The sequence below is a fragment of the Hyaena hyaena genome, unplaced genomic scaffold, assembly GCF_003009895.1.
Source record: "Hyaena hyaena isolate Hyena2069 unplaced genomic scaffold, ASM300989v1 scaffold_8, whole genome shotgun sequence".
NCBI classification, from domain to species: Eukaryota; Metazoa; Chordata; class Mammalia; order Carnivora; family Hyaenidae; genus Hyaena; species Hyaena hyaena.
In genome coordinates, this window is record NW_024080640.1 from 3,190,618 (window position 1) to 3,210,797 (window position 20,180).

At 38.2% G+C, this 20,180-nt stretch overlaps 1 protein-coding gene across 2 annotated transcripts in view; it reads left to right on the forward strand.

Annotated features, from left to right (window-relative positions):
- KLHDC10 (kelch domain containing 10) overlaps window positions 1-20,180 on the forward strand; it is a 75,312-nt gene that overhangs the window by 2,984 nt on the left and 52,148 nt on the right. The window contains exon 1 of one of the 2 annotated variants that reach the window (XM_039243474.1): window positions 10,203-10,486. The exons of the other annotated variant lie outside the window; for it this stretch is intronic. Within the exon in view, the coding sequence (XP_039099405.1) occupies window positions 10,315-10,486 (172 nt within the window). The 5' untranslated portion in view covers window positions 10,203-10,314. Of the gene's footprint in view, window positions 1-10,202; window positions 10,487-20,180 lie in introns of those variants that run through there. 2 annotated transcript variants of the gene reach the window in all.

Below are 20,180 nucleotides of genomic sequence, written 5' to 3' on the forward strand. Positions count from 1 at the left end.
CTTTTAAGTGGGTACACATTTATCAAACATTTTTATTTCTTATGGGCTACTTTTCATTGATATGCAACTTACATAACATAAAAATCACTCCAAAAGATTTTCTTCTTTTATGGTTTTAACACTTATATTCAGGTCATTGACCCAATTTGGGTTTATTTTTATATATGGACTGAGGAAGGAGTCCAACTTGATTCTTTAGTGTGTGGAAATCCAGTTGTTAGAGCACCATTTGTTAAGACTGTTATTTCTGCAATAAATGTACTTGACACCCTTGTCTAAAATTGGCCACAAATATAGGGGTCCATACCTCTTTAATGAAGTATGTTTACTAGTGTTTTTTTTTTTTAATTTTTTCATTATACGGTATTTATAGTTTGCATTTATCCAAGGATTCCTTAAGTCTATGAGACTTTGTACATGTTCTTTTTATACTAAAAGAATTAAACATGACTGTATGTTTTTCCTTGAGAGAAACTTTTCTGGTTAATCTGTAACCTCACAGATAATATAAAAGTAGGAGTTGCCAGGTCCATTGCCTTTATGGTGATAAAATTATCTAAGGCCAAATTCAAAGGAAATTTTATTATCTAAAACGTTGTTAATTAAAATCAATAACATATCATAATTTCTTTATTTTTTATTCTAAAAGTAATAAAGTCATGTTCTAGAGCTTTCTCAAAGTAGAGATAAGGAGAAAAAAAATCCATAATTCCACTCTTCAGCACAATAACCATTTCATCATTTCCCTCTTTTAGACTTAGTACTGATTCCACTTACACCAGGGAGTCTATGAACTTGGATAGTATACTGGGCTGAATAGTGTCGTTCCTCCACCCCCCACCACCAGCGAAAATTTATGTCTACCTGGAACCTACGAATATGACCTTATTTGGAAATGAGGTCTTTGCAAGTGTAATTAAGTTAAGACGAGGTCATACTGGATTTGAGTGGGCCCTCAATCCAATATGACAGGTGTGCTTATAGAAAGAGGGGAATTGGGACACAGAGAAGCACAGGGAAGGCACCATGTCACAAGATTGGAGTGATGCAGCTGCAAGCCAAGGAATGTCAAGCATTGCCAGCAACCACCAGAAACTAGGAAGGGGACATGGAACAGATTCTCTCCCAGAACCTCCAGAAGGAACCAGTCCTGCTGACACCTTGATCTCGAACTTCTAGCTTCCAGAATTGTAGGAAAATACATTTCTATTGTTTAAGCCACCTACTAAGTGGTATTTTGTTATAACAGTCCTAGCAAACCAATACACCAAGGAAACTAATATAAGTTAGGGGGAAAGGTACCTTGATTTTCACAATCCCCTGACTGAAATTTACCATTTCTGTCAATATAAATGTAGGCAACAAACCACAATAGTATGTTTTCTTTTTCTTTTTTTTAAATTTTATTTAAATTCTGGTTAGTTAATACACAGTGTAATATTACTTTCAGGTGTAAAATATAGTCACTCCACACTTCCATAATATACCCAGCACTCATCACAATAAATGCACTCCTTAATTCCCATCACCTACTTAAACCACAGTAGTAATAACTGTACTGTCACTCTGTCACCCTTAGAAAGCCAGATATTTTCATACACCATTAGAGTTACTGCAAGTACCTTAAAATATTGTTTATACCCTATTTTAAATTAGTAGTTATGGAAGCTCCCACTCAACTTTGTTATTTCATGGGATGATTTTCTATATCAAAAAGTTAATTCTTTTAATATTTTGATAGCTGTATTTTAGTGCAATTAGTCTCCTTGGTAATTTTATACATCTTATTTTATGCATTAAAAAAAGATTATTCTGAAAAAGTATCCATAGGCCTTACCAGGCTAAAATAATTTCAGAACCCTTGATTTACGCAGTGAAATTTGCATGGGGAAACAAGAATATTGTCTTGTGAAATGTCTCAGGAGAGAAAGTCAGTGGAGCTTTTCCACCTACTGTGCAACCCAGCAGACAAAGGTGTTCCCAGATCCACCTAGACCTCGACAAATTATCTTTCCCATTGAGAGGAATCCTCCCTCCTAACTCCTATTCCCTTGTTTGTTTGTTTGTTTGGGTTTTTTTGGTGTGAAAGATTATTTGGGGGCTGAAAGTGATTCCAACTATGTTTGAATATATTTTGAATCCTTGGATTTCTTTAACATCTTTTTGTTTGTTTTTCGCTGTTTGTAAACTTACATCCTAAAAGACAACGTGCTGTTTTGGGACTAAGAGATCATCAGTCTTACTGTTTCCACCAAAGGACAGAAGAATAACTGTAGGTTAAAAAAGAATAACAATAACAAAATCTTGTTAAAAACTAATAAGAATGTGTCCAAGACATATTGTATAGAAGAACAAAAGCTGCCTGCAGAATACACTCTGTAACCCCATCTATGTAACAAACTAAAATAGAATACCCTCACATGTGTGTACGTTTGTGTAAAAGATCTGGAGGGGCACCCAGGTGGCTCAGTCAGTTAAGCATCCAACTCTTTTTTTTTTTTTTAATGTTTATTTTTGAGAGAGAGAGAGAGTGGGGAGTGGGGGAACAGAGATAATCCAAGCAGCTCTATGCTGTCAGCTCAGAGCTCCATGTGGAGCTCAAACTCACGAACCATGAGATTATGACCTGAGCCGAGATCAGGAGTTGGACACTTGAGGTGCCTGGGTGTCTCAGTCGGTTAAGTGTTCTGGCTTCAGCTCAAGTCATGATCTGACAGTCACAAGTTCGAGCCCCACAACAGGCTCTGTGCTGACAATTCAGATCCTGGAGACTGCTTCAGATTCTGTCTCCTTCTTTCTCACTCTCTCTCAAAAAATAAATAAACATTAAAAAAAAAAAAAAAGAGTGGGACACTTAACCAACTGAGCCACCTAGGCTCCCCAAACATCTAACTCTTGATATTGGCTCAGATTATCATCTCATGACTGTGAGATCAAGCCCCATGTTGGGCTCCTGCTTGGGATTCTCTCTCAAGTCTCCCCTTTCCCGCTCATGTTCTCTCTTTCTCAAAATAAATAAAAATAAACTTAAAACAAAAAAGAAAAAGATCTGGAAGAATAGACCTCAAACCATTAACAGTCTTTTGGGGTGAGGAGTAGGATTGGGTAGCAAGTGAATGGGAGAATTTCACTTCTTCTATATCTTCTTCTACTTACAGAAGATTTTACAGTAAGGATGCATTCATTATTTTACAAATCAGAGTTTGATATAAAGACTCAAAATAATTTCCCATGTGGCTATTGGGCCAATCTTGGGACTATTACAACTTTATGTATATTTATCTTATTTCATCTCTCCCAGCTGACTAATTAAAGAGCATTTTTTTTTTAAAGAATCTACTTTGTGTAGGGGCGCCTGGGTGTCTCAGTTGGTTAAGTATCCAACTCTCGATTTCGGTTCAGGTCATGATCTTGCAGTTTCATGGGTTCAAGCTCTGCATCAGGCTCCACCCTGACAATGCAAAGCCTGCTTGGCATTCTCTATCCCTTTCTCTGTGTTCTCCACTTGTGCTGTCTCTCTCAAAATAAACTTAAAAAAAAAAAAGAAGAAGAATCTACTCTGTGTAGGAAATCCCTCACATTTGTATTGTACTGTATGGTTTACATCTGTTTCTTACAACTCTAGAGGTAGTATATTAATTAGGATTTTATTGGCTTCAGGTGACAAACCCAGTTAACTCTATCTTAAGCAAGAAGGAGCATTTGGTAGAACAGTATTTCTTAAAATGATTAATGTTCATTCTACCTTTTGATTTTGTTCATCCTGTTTTACACAGAAAAAAGCCTCCTCCTCAATGTTGACATGTTATTTTTATCAAAAGTTCAATGCATACATTATCTATAACCTTATGTATGCTTATAGTGCTTTAAAACAAAATCAAAATAAACTTCTAAATTAAATAACCATATATTCAAAACAGTTCACATTAATGACTGATGTTTGCTGAACTATAATCACCAATGTTGGAGAAAAGTAGAAAAACACGGCTGGCTTAGGCTCTTTATTTAATCTGCTTGTGTGTGATTTCGTTTCAATAGTATTAACACATGCAGAGAGTGCCTGTTCATATATGCTTACCACACCAAAAATACAAAATGGTATTAATAGTTTCAAGGTTTTGTTTACTTGTTTGGGATAATGAGACTTAAACTTCACAAATCTTTGCCAGAGAGCATTCTCCTAAAGTCAATTTTTTTTAATTTAATTTTTTTTTAAGGTTTTTATTTATTTCTAGAGAGAGAGAGAGACAGCGTGAGCAGGGGAGGGTCAGAGAGAGAGGGAGTCACAGACTGAAACAGGCTCCAGGCTCTGAGCTGGCAGTCAGCACAGAGCCCGACACGGGGCTCGAACCCACGAACCGCGAGATCATGACCTAAGCGAAAGTCGGACGCTTAACCGACTAAGCCACCCAGGCGCCCCTCTCCTAAAGTCAATTTAATGAGCTGTCATTTAATATCTTCATAAACTTATCTTGTTCCCTTGCAGTTAAGTTAGTATAATTTAAATTTGAATCACATGAGGGGCACCTGGGTGGCTCAGTCAGTTAAGCGTCCAACTTCGGCTCAGGTCAGATCTCACGGTTCATGGGTTCAAGCCCTGCTGACAGCTCAGACCCTGGAGCCTGCTTCGGATTCTGTGTCTCCCTCTCTCTCTGCCCCTCCCCCACTCATGCTCTGTCCCTCTCTGTCTCAAAAATAAACTATAAAAATTTTTTTTGAATCAAATGAATATATAAGACAATTATTACTGAAATTGATAACAGGAAATCCTATCTGGACTTCAAGTTCAATATTGCAGATGTTGAAAAAACTGTCCAGGGGGCACTTGGCTGGCCCAGTTGGAAGAGCGTGCCACTCTGGACCTTGGGGTCATGAGTTTGAGTCCCACACAGGGTATAGAGATTACTTAAATAAATAAATTTTAAAAAGTCTAGTTTTAGCTCAGAACTTTCTTTTTTTTTTAATGTTTTATTTATTTCTAGGAGAGAGAGCGTGAGCAGGGGAGGGTCAGAGAGAGAGGGAGTCACAGACTGAAACAGGCTCTAGGCTCTGAGCTGGCTGTCAGCACAGAGCCTGACGCAGGGCTCGAACCCACGAACCGTAAGATCATGACCTAAGCGAAAGTCGGACGCTTAACCGACTAAGCCACCCAGGTGCCCCTTAGCTCAGAACTTTCTATTATTAAAGGAAATCAGTAAATACTCAAGTAACTCCATCATATAACTCTAAAAATGATTGACCATTATTCAGTTTTCTTAGAAATTTACATTTCTTATTGGACTTGGAACATTAGGACCCCTGTGAAACTCACTTTTGGATTGCTTTCTGTGACAGCATGAAACCTTCAAACATGCCATGAGTGCATTTTTTCATGTTATGCAGCAGCCCTTGTCTTCTTCTCATTAGCCTGCAACAGCTAAAGTAATATATTACTTCATCTCATTATGTCGTTTTTCTGACATCAAGTGTAAACTTATCAAATAACAATAAACTAGTTTAATTCTGTCTCAGTCTTTCAGTTATAAAGCACCGCTACAAGAGTGTTCTCTCTCTTTTTTTTTTAAGGTTTATTTATTTATTTGAGTTTTTTTTTTTTATTTTTTTGAGAGGGAGCGAGAGAAACTGCATGAGTGAGTAGGGGAGGGACGGGAAGAAAGAGAGGGAGAGAGAATTTCAAGCAGGTTCCACGTGCTGTCGGCACAAAGCTTGATGTGAGGTTTGAACCCACAAACCATGAGATCATAACCTGAGCTGAAATCCAGAATCCGACGCTTAACCAACTAAACCATCCTGATGCCCCAAATGTTTTTTTTTTCCTAATGTTTATTTACTTTTGAGAGAGAGAAAGAGAGGGAGACAGAGGATCCAAAGCAGGCTCTGTGCTGACAGCAGAGAGCCCAATGTGGAGCTTGAACTCACGAACTGTGAGTTTATGACCTAAACTGATGTTTAACTGACTGAGCCTCTTTGGCACTCCTATCTGTACTTTTTAATGTACAGGTTCCAAGTTGCACTCATGACCCCAAGATCAAGAGTTGACTGAGGCAGCCAGGTGCCCCAAGAGCATTGTCTTTATAATTGAAGATTGTAAGACTACATGGCTTAGTGCTAGAATAATATCGCACTTAAGTCATAGCCTAAACGAGGATTCCAATCTTTTGTGCTACTGCTCAAATATGCATGTGAGGACAGGTTTTTTTTTTTAAGTTTATTTATTTATTTTGAGAGAGAGGACAACCGAAGGAAGGGCAGAGAGAGAGGGAGAGAGAAAAACCCAAGCAAGCTCCGTGCTGTCAGTGCAGAGCCCCAGTCAGGGCTTGATTCCATGAACTGTGAGATTATGGCCTGAGCCAAAATCAAGAGTTGGCCACTTAACTGACTGAGCCACCCTGGTGCCCCAACATGATAGATCTTTAGTGTGGCTGGTAGGAGATATTTGGGAGCAGAGGCTGCTGCCTATAGGAAGTTCACCCATGGCAATGGACAGCCTCCCCTATAAATCCTGAACCCAGTTCTCTGGCGTCATCTTTGAAAACTTATCTGATCATGTCACACCTCTTTTCTTAAAGACTTCAATGGCACCTCACTCCATTAGGATTCAGCCCAAGCTCCTTCATGAGATTTGTCTTTCCAGTTCATCTTAAGCAGAATTGTTTAACTCCTTCCCTATTCAGAATGAAATCTTGGTTTTACCTTTGCAAAGTCCAAGGTCTTTTTTCCACATATCGAAGGCAAACTCAGGCTTTTATGTTTAAAGCCACACAAAGAATAAAGAAACACGGAAGCTTTGAAATAGTGGGATTGTGTGCGTGTGTGTGTGTGAAGTGGGGGTGGGATAAGGGCAAAGAGTTGCATTCAAAATTTCCATATATATTTTTTAGATGGGGCTGAAGTTACTGGGCTTCTGGGAACCTAAAACTTTGGTAAACACATTGGCTGCCTATCCTTTTGTTGATCAAATGCTTGTGTAAACGTTGTGAGAGGTGAGCCCAAGGTTTCTATTAACCCTTCAGAGCAGGCCCTTCCAACTTGAATACCTAGCTAGACGCCAAGGTGTTTCAAGACCTTCCTGGACCACTTTGTCCCCCACCCCTTTCTCTTCTTGCACTCTTATAGTTTTATTATTCTTTTAGGAAATACTGGTCATGTCCCATTGAATTGAGTTCATTCCTTAATGTTTCAAAAATGCCATGGTAGGTAATCTGCCCATTAGAAAACGTAATACACATAAAAGTGCCTAGTTCACAAAAAGTGATCGATAAATGTGAGCCTTCTCCCTTCTTTTCCCTGGGCAGCCAAACTTAACCTTAGCTACAATTTATACTTTGCATTTCAGTGACATCTATATGTGTAATGCGGATGTGTGTACTGTTTATATGAGTAGATGGTTATAATTTTTGTAATTAAGTAAACTAACGACTCCTTAGTTTGAGCTTCTGAAAATTAATGCTGATTTGATCTAGGCTGATGACAAGCAGTTAGTCACCTTTGACTATTCACCAAGGAATTTATATGATTCTGGGTCATAACTATATAAATAGTTTGTTTAATCTGTAACAAACTAACCAACAATCCAAGAAGTAAACGTTTTTAAAGGATTGCTATACCCTGATTGATTGCTAACATGAAAATATGACCTTACATTTACAGAAAACATACTTTTCCATGTACTTTCACAATACTATTTTATATCCTGTAAACTGATAGAAGTACACGTTTGACTTTATTCATTTTCAGTTTTTTGGCAAGGATGTTTTCCAAAGAATTTAATACTATGGGGGCAACTGGGTGGCTCAGGTGGTTGAATGTCCGACTTTCGCTGAGGTCACGATCTCACGGTTTGAGAGTTCAAGCCCCACATCAGGCTCTCAACTGTTGGCACAGAGCCCACTTCAGATCTTCTGTCTTCCTCTCTCTCTGGCCCCGCCCCATGTGCTTTCTCAAACATAAGCATTAAAAAATAGTAATTTAATAATTTTAAATTTAGTTAAGAGCAAGAGTTTTGTTTCTGGAATTAGAACTGATTATATATATACATAATATATATATATTACATTCAAATTATATATGTATTCTGTATGCTACATAATACATAACTACATGAGATAGTTTTCAGTTGACTCATTAATATAATCTTATTTTTATATACCTTTTTGTCTTTGTATTATGAAGAATTTCTAACATCCACGAAGGTAGGCACAACAGTATAATGGATCATTCTATGTCCTTCCTCACCACCCAGCTTCAGCTTATGGTTACGGGGTTTCGTTTAGCTCCCCATTCATTCCTCCCTTCCCATATGATTTAAAATTTTTAATTCAGGTATAATCCACATAAAATCCGCCATAAAATTCACCCTTTCAAGTGTACAATGCAGTGGTTTTGAATGTAATAACAAAGTTGTGCAACCATTACTATTCAGTGATTCTTAGTATATTCACGGACTTAAACCACTATCATGAGTCTCTTTTTATCATATAGGTTTTTCCTTCCAAATCTGTTCCCTTTGTAGTTTATTTGTTGAAAAAATTTGTTTATCCTATAGAATTTCCATAGTTTGGATTTTGCTGTTTGTAACTCGGTAGTATTTTTTTCCCCTCTGTCCTCTGTATTTCCTCTGTATAAATTGACAGATATAGATATCGGATGCAATTCAGATTCAATTTTTTTCTACAAGGCTACTTCATAGTTGTGTTTATGTTCCAGAGGCATACATATCTCATCTTTAATTTTGTAATGCTAGCTATGGGTAATATTCAATAGGTTGATCCTTGAATTTATTAAGGGTTGAAAAATGGTGATATTGTATCACTTTTTATTTAGGGAATACTCGTATAAAAAGAAAATTTCCTTCATCTACTATTTGGTTTACTCAATAGTACAATTTCTTTAGAAAAATAAGCATTTATTAATTTTGACTTTCACATTTTAGAGTCATAAACTTTTTTTTTCAGGTCTCAAACATTTTCATAAACAGTGCCTTATAGTGCTTACAGGGTAAAACACCTGCCCTGAGGGACTCAAAGTAGGAAAATAAGGAGGCAGGACCACTGGTGACCAGAGATTTGACCAAAAGCATATGCATGCAGCCTCAGCTACAGCAGATTTTCTCTATTTTACTGGCATCACACAAGGTTCTCCTATGTAAAGGTTTACAGAAAAAAAGAGAAAAGCCACCATACCTAAGAACCTTGAAAAGTTGTTTTTCCTTTAAGTATATATGCTTTTCTCTGATCATTCATAAACATCTTTAATAAGCTGTATTTTCCCACTTTGCACTGCCCCCAGTAAGTTCATAGCCAAGTTTTCCGTTTGACTTTGGAACAATAGGAATTTCTGAACTGTACATCTGCATTTTTCCTCAATCGTCATCTTGCCTACCTGTTTCTGTGTTTCTTTCAGGTGATTCAGATTTTCTACTATCAAAAAAGGGTTTGATTGGACAAAAACATTTTCATAGTCATCAGTCATCTATGAAATTACCCTTTTCTTGCTACCCTTCTGACTGCTAGGTGTTATTTTAAAAATCTTTACTAACCTAAGAAGCCAGAAACGGTTTCTCACTGGGGTCTTACTTTACATTTCCAGGATTACGGGTGAGCTTGAACATTTTTCTATGTTTATTAACCAGGTTTAAAATTGTTTGCTTGGTAGGTGGCTTGTATTTAAGGAGTAGCCACTCAATTCAAAGACAAGACAAATGAAACCCAGGAATACCTTACTTTTACATTTAAGCTTTGACTCCGCCTCTGGTTTTTTCCTCCTTTGTGTGTTAACAGTCAGGGAAAGGGATCTCAGGCTGCACAGGCGGTGAAACACTGTATTGCCTCCAAATATGTGTCTTATGTTCATATCCTAGCTCTGCTTTGGGTGTTTCTGGGAAGAGTTCTGAACCCGAACGGAGCCTGGACGACCGGCCGTCGCCGGGACTCTTTCTGCAGGCGTGGCCTCTCTTACTCGGCCTTCGATTGGCTCTCCTGGTCCCGCAGGACTCGCGACGCGGGCTTGCTTAGCGCGGTTGATGCGTGTGTTGACTGGCTGCTTCTGCCTTTCTCTCTCCCCACTTTTTTTTTTTTTTTTTTTTAGCCATAGCTATGGTTACCACGTCTCTCCCCGCCTCCCTCCACTTACCAAGAAGGCGACTGGCCATTGGCTGCCTGTCACCAAGTAAGCCAGTCATTGGTCACTGGTGAGGACTGGGCGCTCCCCCTACCCCTGTCTCCCGGGTCTCTTGAGGAGCCCAGCAAGGAGGCTCCGCTAGTGCCGCCGGGCCAGGGGTTGCCGGGACCCGGCTGCCGCAATCGTTAGCGGGTCATGTCGGCCGCCCAGGGCTGGGACAGGAACCGCCGGCGGGGAGGAGGCGCCGCCGGCAGTGGCGGCGGCGGCGGAGGTAGCGGGGCCGGCGGGGGCAATGGGGGCAGCGGGGGTCGGGGAACTGGCCAGCTCAACAGATTCGTGCAACTCTCCGGGCGGCCACACCTGCCAGGTGAGTGGTGGGACAGGGTCCTGACAGCTTGCGGGCGCGATGGGAAGGCCACTGCTACCTTTTCTTTTCTCCCTGGCTTTCTTTTCCTTGGGAGGAGCAAAGGCAGGCCCCACGCATAGCAGAGGAACTGGGTCTTAGAGAAAAGGAAAGGTGTCTTTCAGGTCAGGGTGGGAGCAGGAGCACAACGAAAAGAAGCAGTTTTGCTCTGTTGAAAGCTCTGTGCTGAGAGTTGTGTGTTTTTTTTTTTTTTCCAAAGGAGAGGCCGATGTTTCATTGACATTCCCAAATGTTTCGCTTACTCTGTTCCCAGTCTCGTCCTCTTCCGCAGTTTGATCTTGTAAAAGGAGGATATTGGCGCCTAGCTGTGGGACATTATTTTTAAAAGGGTGCTAGGTTGAGAGAAGAGGGAAGAGCATTCCAAAGAGTGTTTTTGTAAAAACCACCTCGAGTGTGTAAGAGTTAGACATTCTGAGACTAGAAAGGAGGAGGAAAGGCGCGGGGGGCGGGGGGGGGTGGCGGGGGGGGGGGCGGTGGTGGTGGAGAGGGTGTTGGGATGTGGGTGGGAAACAGAACCAAGAGAATTAGGAAAAAGTATTTAAATTATTAATATTTTGCAGTGTCCAGAGACAGAATCGATAACGTGGTCTAGATTTTAAGGGGAGAAAATTAAGATCAAGAATATTCTTAGTGACAAAATTATGCTATATAAAAGCAGCTGATTGAGAATCGGAAAAATGTATCCAATGTGATTATTTTACGGTTTTGGCCTACAATGTCCTATCCTTGAGTTCAGATGCTTTAAAAAACAAAGAAATCAAGTCGATGTGTGTGTGCGGACAATTTTAAAGAGGTACATTTGCAAGTGAAGTATAGTAGAGAGAAAGTAGGGAAGTAAATATTGCACAGAATGTCAAATATTATATTGGGCAACCTTATTCTTACCTTGAAGAGAACGATCAGGAATGATGTGTTAATCATTCACCATATTGTTTGTGAATAATGTTGATTTTATCAGTGATATATTTGCTTAGCCAATGAGTTTTGAGAACATGATGGTTTTTGAATTCCTTTCACTACCATGCCTGTGGTTCTAAGTAGTCAAAAATGATTTGATTAATTTGTAGACAACAAAGGGAATTTTGCACATTCAATGAGACAGTTGCTTGTTTGTGATGAGGTTATTGTTGTGTGTTAGAAATGCACGTTAACCAGTTATATGTGCCATTAAAATTAACACTGAAGCAGTTTTAAATAGTCACATATATAATACACCAGGAGTTGAGTTTGAGGTGATAGTATCAGACTCGGTATTCTAGAACTGCTATATATGTGATCTTTAACATGAAAAAGAGAAAAGGAGAAATCCTTTTACCTACCTCAAATTAATGGCGAAAACTTCTATTTTTGTGTGTCGACAGATTAGAAGGTAAATCTCTTTCCAAAGACTATTACCGGTTTTCCCTCTACTACTGCAATCTTAAGGTCTTTGATCTCAGATAAATTATACCATGGGTTTCATATAGGCATTCCCAGGCTCCAAGAACCTAGTTGGTGCATTTCCTCACTGCCACCGCCAGATGGCAGTGGAAGCCATGCTTTCTGATGTGGGGCTTAGGTGTGGAGCTATTTCTGCATTTCCTTAGCACACAAGGCCAGGAACAGCCATTTGTCCAGAGGTAAAGATAAAAACGTGTTTTAAACTGTGAAAATTCATGCAATGGGGTGATCAGCCTCTTCTCTCTGCTTTCTTTTCCTCTTGATTGGCGCTTCATTCTTCCTTCCCCAAGTAGGCAGCTTCTGCCATTTCTTTATTATCAGAATTGGGAACATCTGCCATCTCAATATATTTGAAATTCTTTTTACACCAATTAATTATTTTCCCCAGCATTGCATTTTGAGTATCCCCTCCCCCCACTAAAAAGTTGTGTACTGAGGTGTTTAAAAGGATTTTAGGTGATGGTGAGCCATAGAAGTATCTAGGCCTGTGTTATGTGACCCTGGAGGTTAAAAACAGAATTCTATTTTTTAAGTTTTTGTAGCTAACTTTCTCTCTCCATTGAATTCTAATCCTATTTTCCATGTTTTGTGTGGATCTACCAAGACTTCCAGATACGAAGCACCCCGAACCCTTTCTTACTTTTTGCACACAGTTCCTCCATCCAGTCCCTGATGAAACAAAACACAACATTCTGGTCTTCCTGGAGCATTCTCTCTCTCTCCCTCAGCGGTGGCATCTTTATCCATGCAGTTATGCAACCTGAAACTTGGGCATCTTCCTTACATTTTCTTCCCCCTTGCATTTCAGGTATAATTACTCACCAGGTTCCATTTCTTTTATTTCTGCTCTGTAACTCCAGTCCATGCTCCCATCACCCCTCACTTAGGTCTCCTGCAGTTTTCTAAGCAGCCTTCCTGCTTCCACTCTTGCCCTGAAATACATACAGCACACTCATCTTTTGCAGGTGCAAAACTATTCTCATCTCTGCTTACAACCCTTCACTAGCTTTTCATTGCTTTTAGTGTAAGGCAAAAATCCTTAACATGATCTAAAAGGCACTGCATTGTCTGTGTAACTCTCGAGTTAATTCTGCATCATATGGTCTTGCTCTTTGATTGTTTTCTGCTTCCTTAGACATATCCTCCTTCTGCCACAAGGCCATTTCACATGCAATCCCATCACTCGAGAACGAGAACTCTCTTACACCGCATTCTGTTTTTTGTTTTTTGTGGTTTTTTTGTTTGTTTGTTTGTTTTTTGGCTTCTCTTCCATTAGAACTTAACTCGATCACACTGTGTTTTCAGGGAAGCCTTCTTTGACCTTCTGATTTATTCTCTTCTCCCTGTACACACTTACAGTGCCATGTGGTTCTCCTTGGGCACACTTACCATTTATGTGTGATTCCTTGATATGCATGATTTGACACTTTTCATATATGCATACACACTAATTGTGTATATACATCTGTACATATGTACACATGTACATATACTTAAATTCTAGATGAATGCATTGGCATTATATGTAAGCAGTTACTTTCTTGTGATTTTGATTGATTAGTGTGGTTCAATCCTCTATAACCCCATTGACTCTGGACAAATGGATAAAAATCAAGTTCTTACATTAAAAATAGATTAGACTCTGCATTCATGGTGAGAGCACAAAATGATATTTTGTGAAACCTTGTTTGAGCAGCTTCTTGCCTTTTTGCTGTCTCCTAAAATGCAGTCATGATTTTGTGTTTACCCCAGAGGCCAAGAAATTCATAGCTTATTGGTCCTGGATTTCTAACTCATAATCTTTATACACCCAGTAAAGAAAGAACAGGGAACGTTTTTGTAGAATAGGTATGCAGAAGTAGAGCTTAGCGCAACCAGATCATGGGGATAATAGAGTGCAAGTTACTACTGTGATTTCACTGCGTCAGCGATTAACTGTATTACCTGGGATAACAGTTAAACATTGCTGCTAATGAAAGAACTGAAAAACTGACAAAGAGAAGGAAAAATGTAACAACTGGTAAAGCTGGGCAAAAACAATACTGATAGCTTAACTTAAAAATGTGAAATATGATATATGTTGCTGATGTAAAATCCAAATGGTACAAAAGAGCATATGACAAAAGACAACTTTTCCTTCTACCTTTGACCCCAGCTAATTGGCTTCTTTCCCTAGAAGCAAGCAATGATAAATTTTGAGTGTGCGTACCTATGTGTGTATTGGGGGGGCGGTGCGTGGGTGTGTGTGTGCAGGCGCTTGTGCAGAGAGAAATGGTAGCATTTCTTTGTTTGGATGGGCATTTAAAACGTTTACAGTCTTGCTAATATAAATGATGATACAGTGAATATCCCTCCATATATTTTTGCACATGAGTGAGTCTTTAGAATAAATTCCTAGAAGTACAATTGCTGGGTCAAAGGAAATGGACTATTTAAATTTTCATAGATATTGTCAGATTGCCTTCCATAAAGGTTGTACCAGTTTATGTTTCACTGTTGGTGTTGGACTGCTGATCTCCCAGATCTTCAGTAATAGAATGGTTTATGAAACTTTTTAAAATGGCCAATTTAATAGATATATTTTTCTTCATCTTTTCAGTAGGTATGAGAACCATATTTGTTAACTTTATTTATAACATCTGCTTATATTTTTTTATTCATCTGGCTACATTTTTTTGTTCATTTTCTATGAGGATGTTTAATATTATTATATGAGCTCTGTGTTTTAAGGAAATTAGTTGTCTGATATGTGTTGCAGATATTTTTCACAGCTCGTCATTTGGCTTTTGACCTTGTTTATGGTATATTTTTTCAGCAGAAATTAAACATTTTTTTCTAGTTGTAATTATTCTGTTTTCGGATTTTAGATTTTGCATCATAAGATGCAAAAGATGCCTTCTCTGTATAACTACTATTTCTGATTAAAAAAATGAAAATGAAAATTTTTATGTTTTTTCTAGGTACTTTTATAATTTTATTTTAAGTTAAATATACATATCTATATAAAATGTAAATTATGTAAAGTGTGAAGGTAGAAACCCAACTTTTTTCCAGGTGACTACTAAGTTACCACAGTGAAATGCTGTCTATCAGTGTACGTAGTTCCTACATACAATTTAGGGTTCTTACTGGACTTTTATCCTATTTCATTGATCAGTTCGCCTATTTATACCTTAATATCCTCATTCTTGGATTGTAGTTCACTCTTATTCTACTTGCCAGAGATTTCCTGGGTATTCTTGCTTGTTTAGCTCCTCTCCCCCATCCTGTTGATATTTTTATTGGTAGGACATTATATTTACAGATTGATTCAGAGATATTTGATGTCTTTTTGAGGTTCAGTCTTCTGTTCAAGAGCAGGGAATATATTCATTTATTGTTCAAGTCTTCTTTTGCCTCTCTCAATAACATTTTAAAGTTTTTTCATAAAGACCTTTCACATTTCTTGTTATAATTAGCCCTTGGTATTTTATCTTTTTTGTTGCTATTGTAAATGGAGCTTATACTTTTATTGTATGTTATCTTGTGTGAATGTGGGAATGCTGTTAATTTCGAGTATTAATTTTGTATCTAGACACCTTTAGAATTCTAATACTGTCTAGTTTCCCCATTGTCTTTTTAGGGTTTTGGAGTTAAATAATCATATCATTACCAAATAAAGATAATTTTATCTCCTCCTTTCCAGTTTTTATACTTATTTCTTTCTTTTGTCAAATTATTTTGGCAAGTAGTTTCCAAAAATATGAAACAGTAAGATAGTGGATCTTTGTCTTATTCCTAGGTTCAGTAGGTGTTTTTATACTTTCCTGTTGGAATCAGATCTGACTTTAGATTGAAGTGTACATATTTAATCATGTTAAATTGTCCGGTGTTACCATTTTATTAAGACTTTTTAGTACAGAAGTAAATTTCATCAAAAGCCTTTATAGCTTCTTTGAAAATTATATAATTCTTATCCTTTGATCTACTTTCGTGATGAATTGTACTACTGCACCATCCTTGCATTCCTGAATCAATTGTCACGATGTATTACTATTTTAAATGTGCTGCTGGGTTCTATTTGTTAAACTGTATTTAGAAACTTTGTATCACTCCTCATAAGCTAAATTGCTCTGTAGTAGTTTTTGGTTTATCTTTGTTGGGTTCTGCCACTTTCATAAAAGTTATTTCAAAGTTTTCTTTGTTTTTCTGTCCTTTTGAATTTCTTTGTTTTCTTTCTATCTCTGGCTAAATGGCATTGAAATTAAAGGTTTGATCCAGTTGCCTGTGAAATCTTTGGACCTTGAATATTTGTGGGGAAGAAGAACTCTTTGACAAATAACATCTAGTTTCATGATAATTTTGCTGCTTACAATATACATCTTTTGGAGGAAGCTTTGATAATTTTTTTTTTAATGTTTTATTTATTTCTAGGAGACAGAGAGAGACAGCGTGAGCAGGGGAGGGTCAGAGAGAGAGGGAGTCACAGACTGAAACAGGCTCCAGGCTCTGAGCTGGCAGTCAGCACAGAGCCCGACGCGGGGCTCGAACCCACGAACCGCGAGATCATGACCTAAGCGAAAGTCGGACGCTTAACCGACTAAGCCACCCAGGCGCCCCGAAGCTTTGATAATTTTATTAGCCTAGAAAATAATCCATTTCATCTAAGTTTTTTTTTTTAATAGTTTATTGTCAAGTTGGTTTCCATGTAACACCCAGTGCTCATCCCCACAGGTGCCCTCCTCCATGCTCATCTAAGTTTTTAAAATTAATTTTGTGTGAAGTTGAACAAGATACTCTTTTATGATTAAAAAAAATTTCCTGTGTTTTTTCCTTGGTTCTTGGATTTTAGAACCAGCTCTTGGATTTATTTAAATTAGTTCTACTATTTTCTGTTTTCTTATTTATTACTTTTTTCTTTTGTTTTAAATCCTTCCTTTAGCTTTTCTTAGGTTTTTTTTTTTTTGTGATTGTATTTCTGTTTTTTTATGTTGGATGCTTAATGCTCTTTTCATTCTAAGTGTTTAAATGCTAAGATTGCTTCTAAATACTGCTTTGGTTGTGTTCTGTAGATTATAAACTTTCTGTTGTTATTTTCTAAATATCTTGCAATTCCATCCATTCCATTTTTTACTTATTTTCTTTAGTACAAGAGTAGTTAATCCCCCCCCCTTTTTAGCCCCTACCTCCCTAGTTAATCCTTTCCAACTTTTCTTAACATTGCCATTTCTGTTTTCAGTGGCTTGAGATATAATTCACCTGTCAGTTCACCATTTAAATTCACATTCACCATTTGAAAACCAGGGGTTTTTAATATAGCCAGATATGTGCAATTATTACCACAGTTGATTTTAGAACATTTTCATCACCTTGAGAAGAATCCTCAGATATTTTAGCTGCTACTCCCTTATCCTCCTCTTCCATTCCCCACCCCATCTGAACCCTAAGCAACCGCTAATCTGCCTTTTGTCTCTATAGATTTCCCCATTGTAGACTGTCTCATATGGAAGGAACCATGTAGTGTGTGGTCTTTTGTAACTGCCTTTTTTTACTTTGCATAATGTGTCCAAAGTTCATCCATGTTACAGTGGTAGATATCAGTACTTCATTCCATTTTGAGAGACTGATGCGCTTCCTACTGTGCTGAGGAGGCAGGTCTTCATTCCTTTTTATGGCTAAATACTATTCCATTGTGTGGATAAACCACATTTTGCTTATCCATTTATCCACTCATGAACGTTTAGGCTATTTCTACTTTTTGGTTGTTAAGAATAATACTGCTATACATTGTGTAGAGATTTCTGTGTGAACATATGTTTTCATTTCTCTTAGGTACATACCTCAGAGTGAAATTGTTAGATCATATAGTAACTCTGTGCTCTATGTTTTAATATTTTGAGGAACTGCCAAACTTTTCCAAAGTGGCTGAAATTTTACATTTCTACTAACAGTGTATGAGAGTTCCAATTTCATCCACGTGCTCTAGTCAACACTTGTTATCTGACTTTTAATTTTTATTATTTTTTTAATTTTTTAAGTTTATTTATTAATTTGAGAGAGAAAGAGTGGGGAGAGATGGAGAGAGAGGGAGACAGAATCCCAACCAGGCTCTGCACTATCAGCACAGAGCCAGATGTGGGGCTTGAACCCAACTGTGAGATCATGACCTGAGCTGAAATCAAGAGCTGGATGCTTAATCGACTAAGCCACCCAGGTGCCCCCCTCCCCCACCAAATTTTTTAAAAATTACTTTTAGAGAGAAAGAGTGTGCACATGTGAACAGGGGAGTGGGGCAAAGGGAGAGAGAGAGAATCCCAAACAGGCTTCACACTCATCATGGAGCCCAGTGGGGGCCTGATTCCATGACTCTGGGATCATGGCCTGAGCCTAAATCAAGAGTCATCGCTCAACCCACAGAGCTACCCAGGTTGCCCCTATGTTTTCACTTTCTTGAGAGCTTGTTTGGAGGTTCTAGCAGGGGAGCGCAGCTACTCGTATACCCTTGACCGAGGAACGGTCCTCCTCTAGCGGGGAAGGTCGTCCTCTTCGACCGAGCGCGCAGCTTCGGGAGGGACGCACATGGAGCGGTGAGGGAGGAAGGGGACACCCGCCTAGCCAGCCAGATCAGCCGAATCAACCCTGGCGATCAATGGGGTGACAGATGTCGCAGCCAGATCGCCCTCACATCCTGTTTTCACTTTCTTAATTGTGTTATTTGAAGTACAGAAGTTTTAAATTTTGGTGGAAGTCCAAAAATAAATAAATTTTGATGAAGTCCAGTTTATGATATCTAAAACTCTTGCCAAATCCAAGGTCATGAAAACTTATCCCTATGTTTTTTCTAAGAGTTGTATAGTTTTACTTTTACATTAGTGTTTGATTCTTTTTGTGTGAGTTTTTGTTTGGTGTAGGGTAAGGGGTATCTAAATTGGCTCCCCTGTTGTTCCAGCACCATTTGTTGAAAAGACAGCTCTTTCCACATGGAATAGCCTTGGCATTCTTGTTAAATGTCGGTTGACCATAAACATTAGAAGTGGAAGTTTATTTCTGGACACTTGATTCCAGTTTATTTCTGGACACTTGATTCTTTTCTATTGATCTATAGGTCTGTCTGTGTGCTATTACCTCACTGCCTCCCATACTGTTGCTTTGTAGCAAATTTTGAGATCAGAAAGTATGAGTCCTCTTACTTTATTCTTTTCCAGGATTGTTTTGACTATCCTAGGTACCTTGTAATTCCATAGAAATTTGAGAATCAGCCTATCAGTTTATATGAACTCAGCTGAGATTCTCCTAGGGATTCACATTGATTCTGCACATCAGTTTGAGAAGTATTACCATCTTAATAACATTAAGTCTTCCAATCCCAAACATGGGATGTTTTTAATTTATTTAGATCCTCTTTAATTCTTTCAACAATGTTTTATGGTTTTCAGAGTCATTTATATCTTGCTTGCCTTTCTCAGTTCTCTTGTCCATGTCCTTTACTATGTTTTCAGCAGTATTTGTACTCCTTTATGCTGTGTTCAATGAAGATTTCATTTCTGTGTTGGTTTTATTTTTTTCCTTCCATTTCTTTTCTGCTTTCAACCAGCTTCTCTTTTGTCTCTTCTATGGTCTATCTTCTTTGAGTTTGAATCTCTCAAATCTTTGCTGCCTTTGAAACATCTTTAATTTTTGTACAGTACAGTTCATTGTCTCCCACTTCTTAGCACCACAACTATAAAAGGAATAGAAGCTCATTATTAAAATTTGGAAAATATTGAGTGAGAACTTGAAAATCATTCATAGTAATTCCACTTAAAAACCACTATATCAACATTTTGTTATTTTGCTTTCCTTTTATTTATCAGCGAATTAGGTTTTATTTAATACTATGTAAATAATTACACATCACTAGCAGCAACTTGGGATTCTGTTAAAACCACTGTATATTTAGGGGCGCCTGCGTGGTCCAGTTGGTTGAGTGTCCAATTCTCGTGGTTCACAGGATCAAGCTGCGCTGGGCTCTGTGCTGACAGCATGGAGCCTGCTTGGGATTCTCTCTCTCCCTCTCTCCGTGCCCCTCCCCCGCATGTGTACACTCTCTCTCAAAATAAATAAATTTTTTCTTAAAAAAGAAAAACAACCAAAAAAACTCCAAAAGCTGTTGTATGTTTAAATGTTTTACTCATAAACACTCACTCATATTTTCTGTTATTAGGAAGAATCTGTTTCT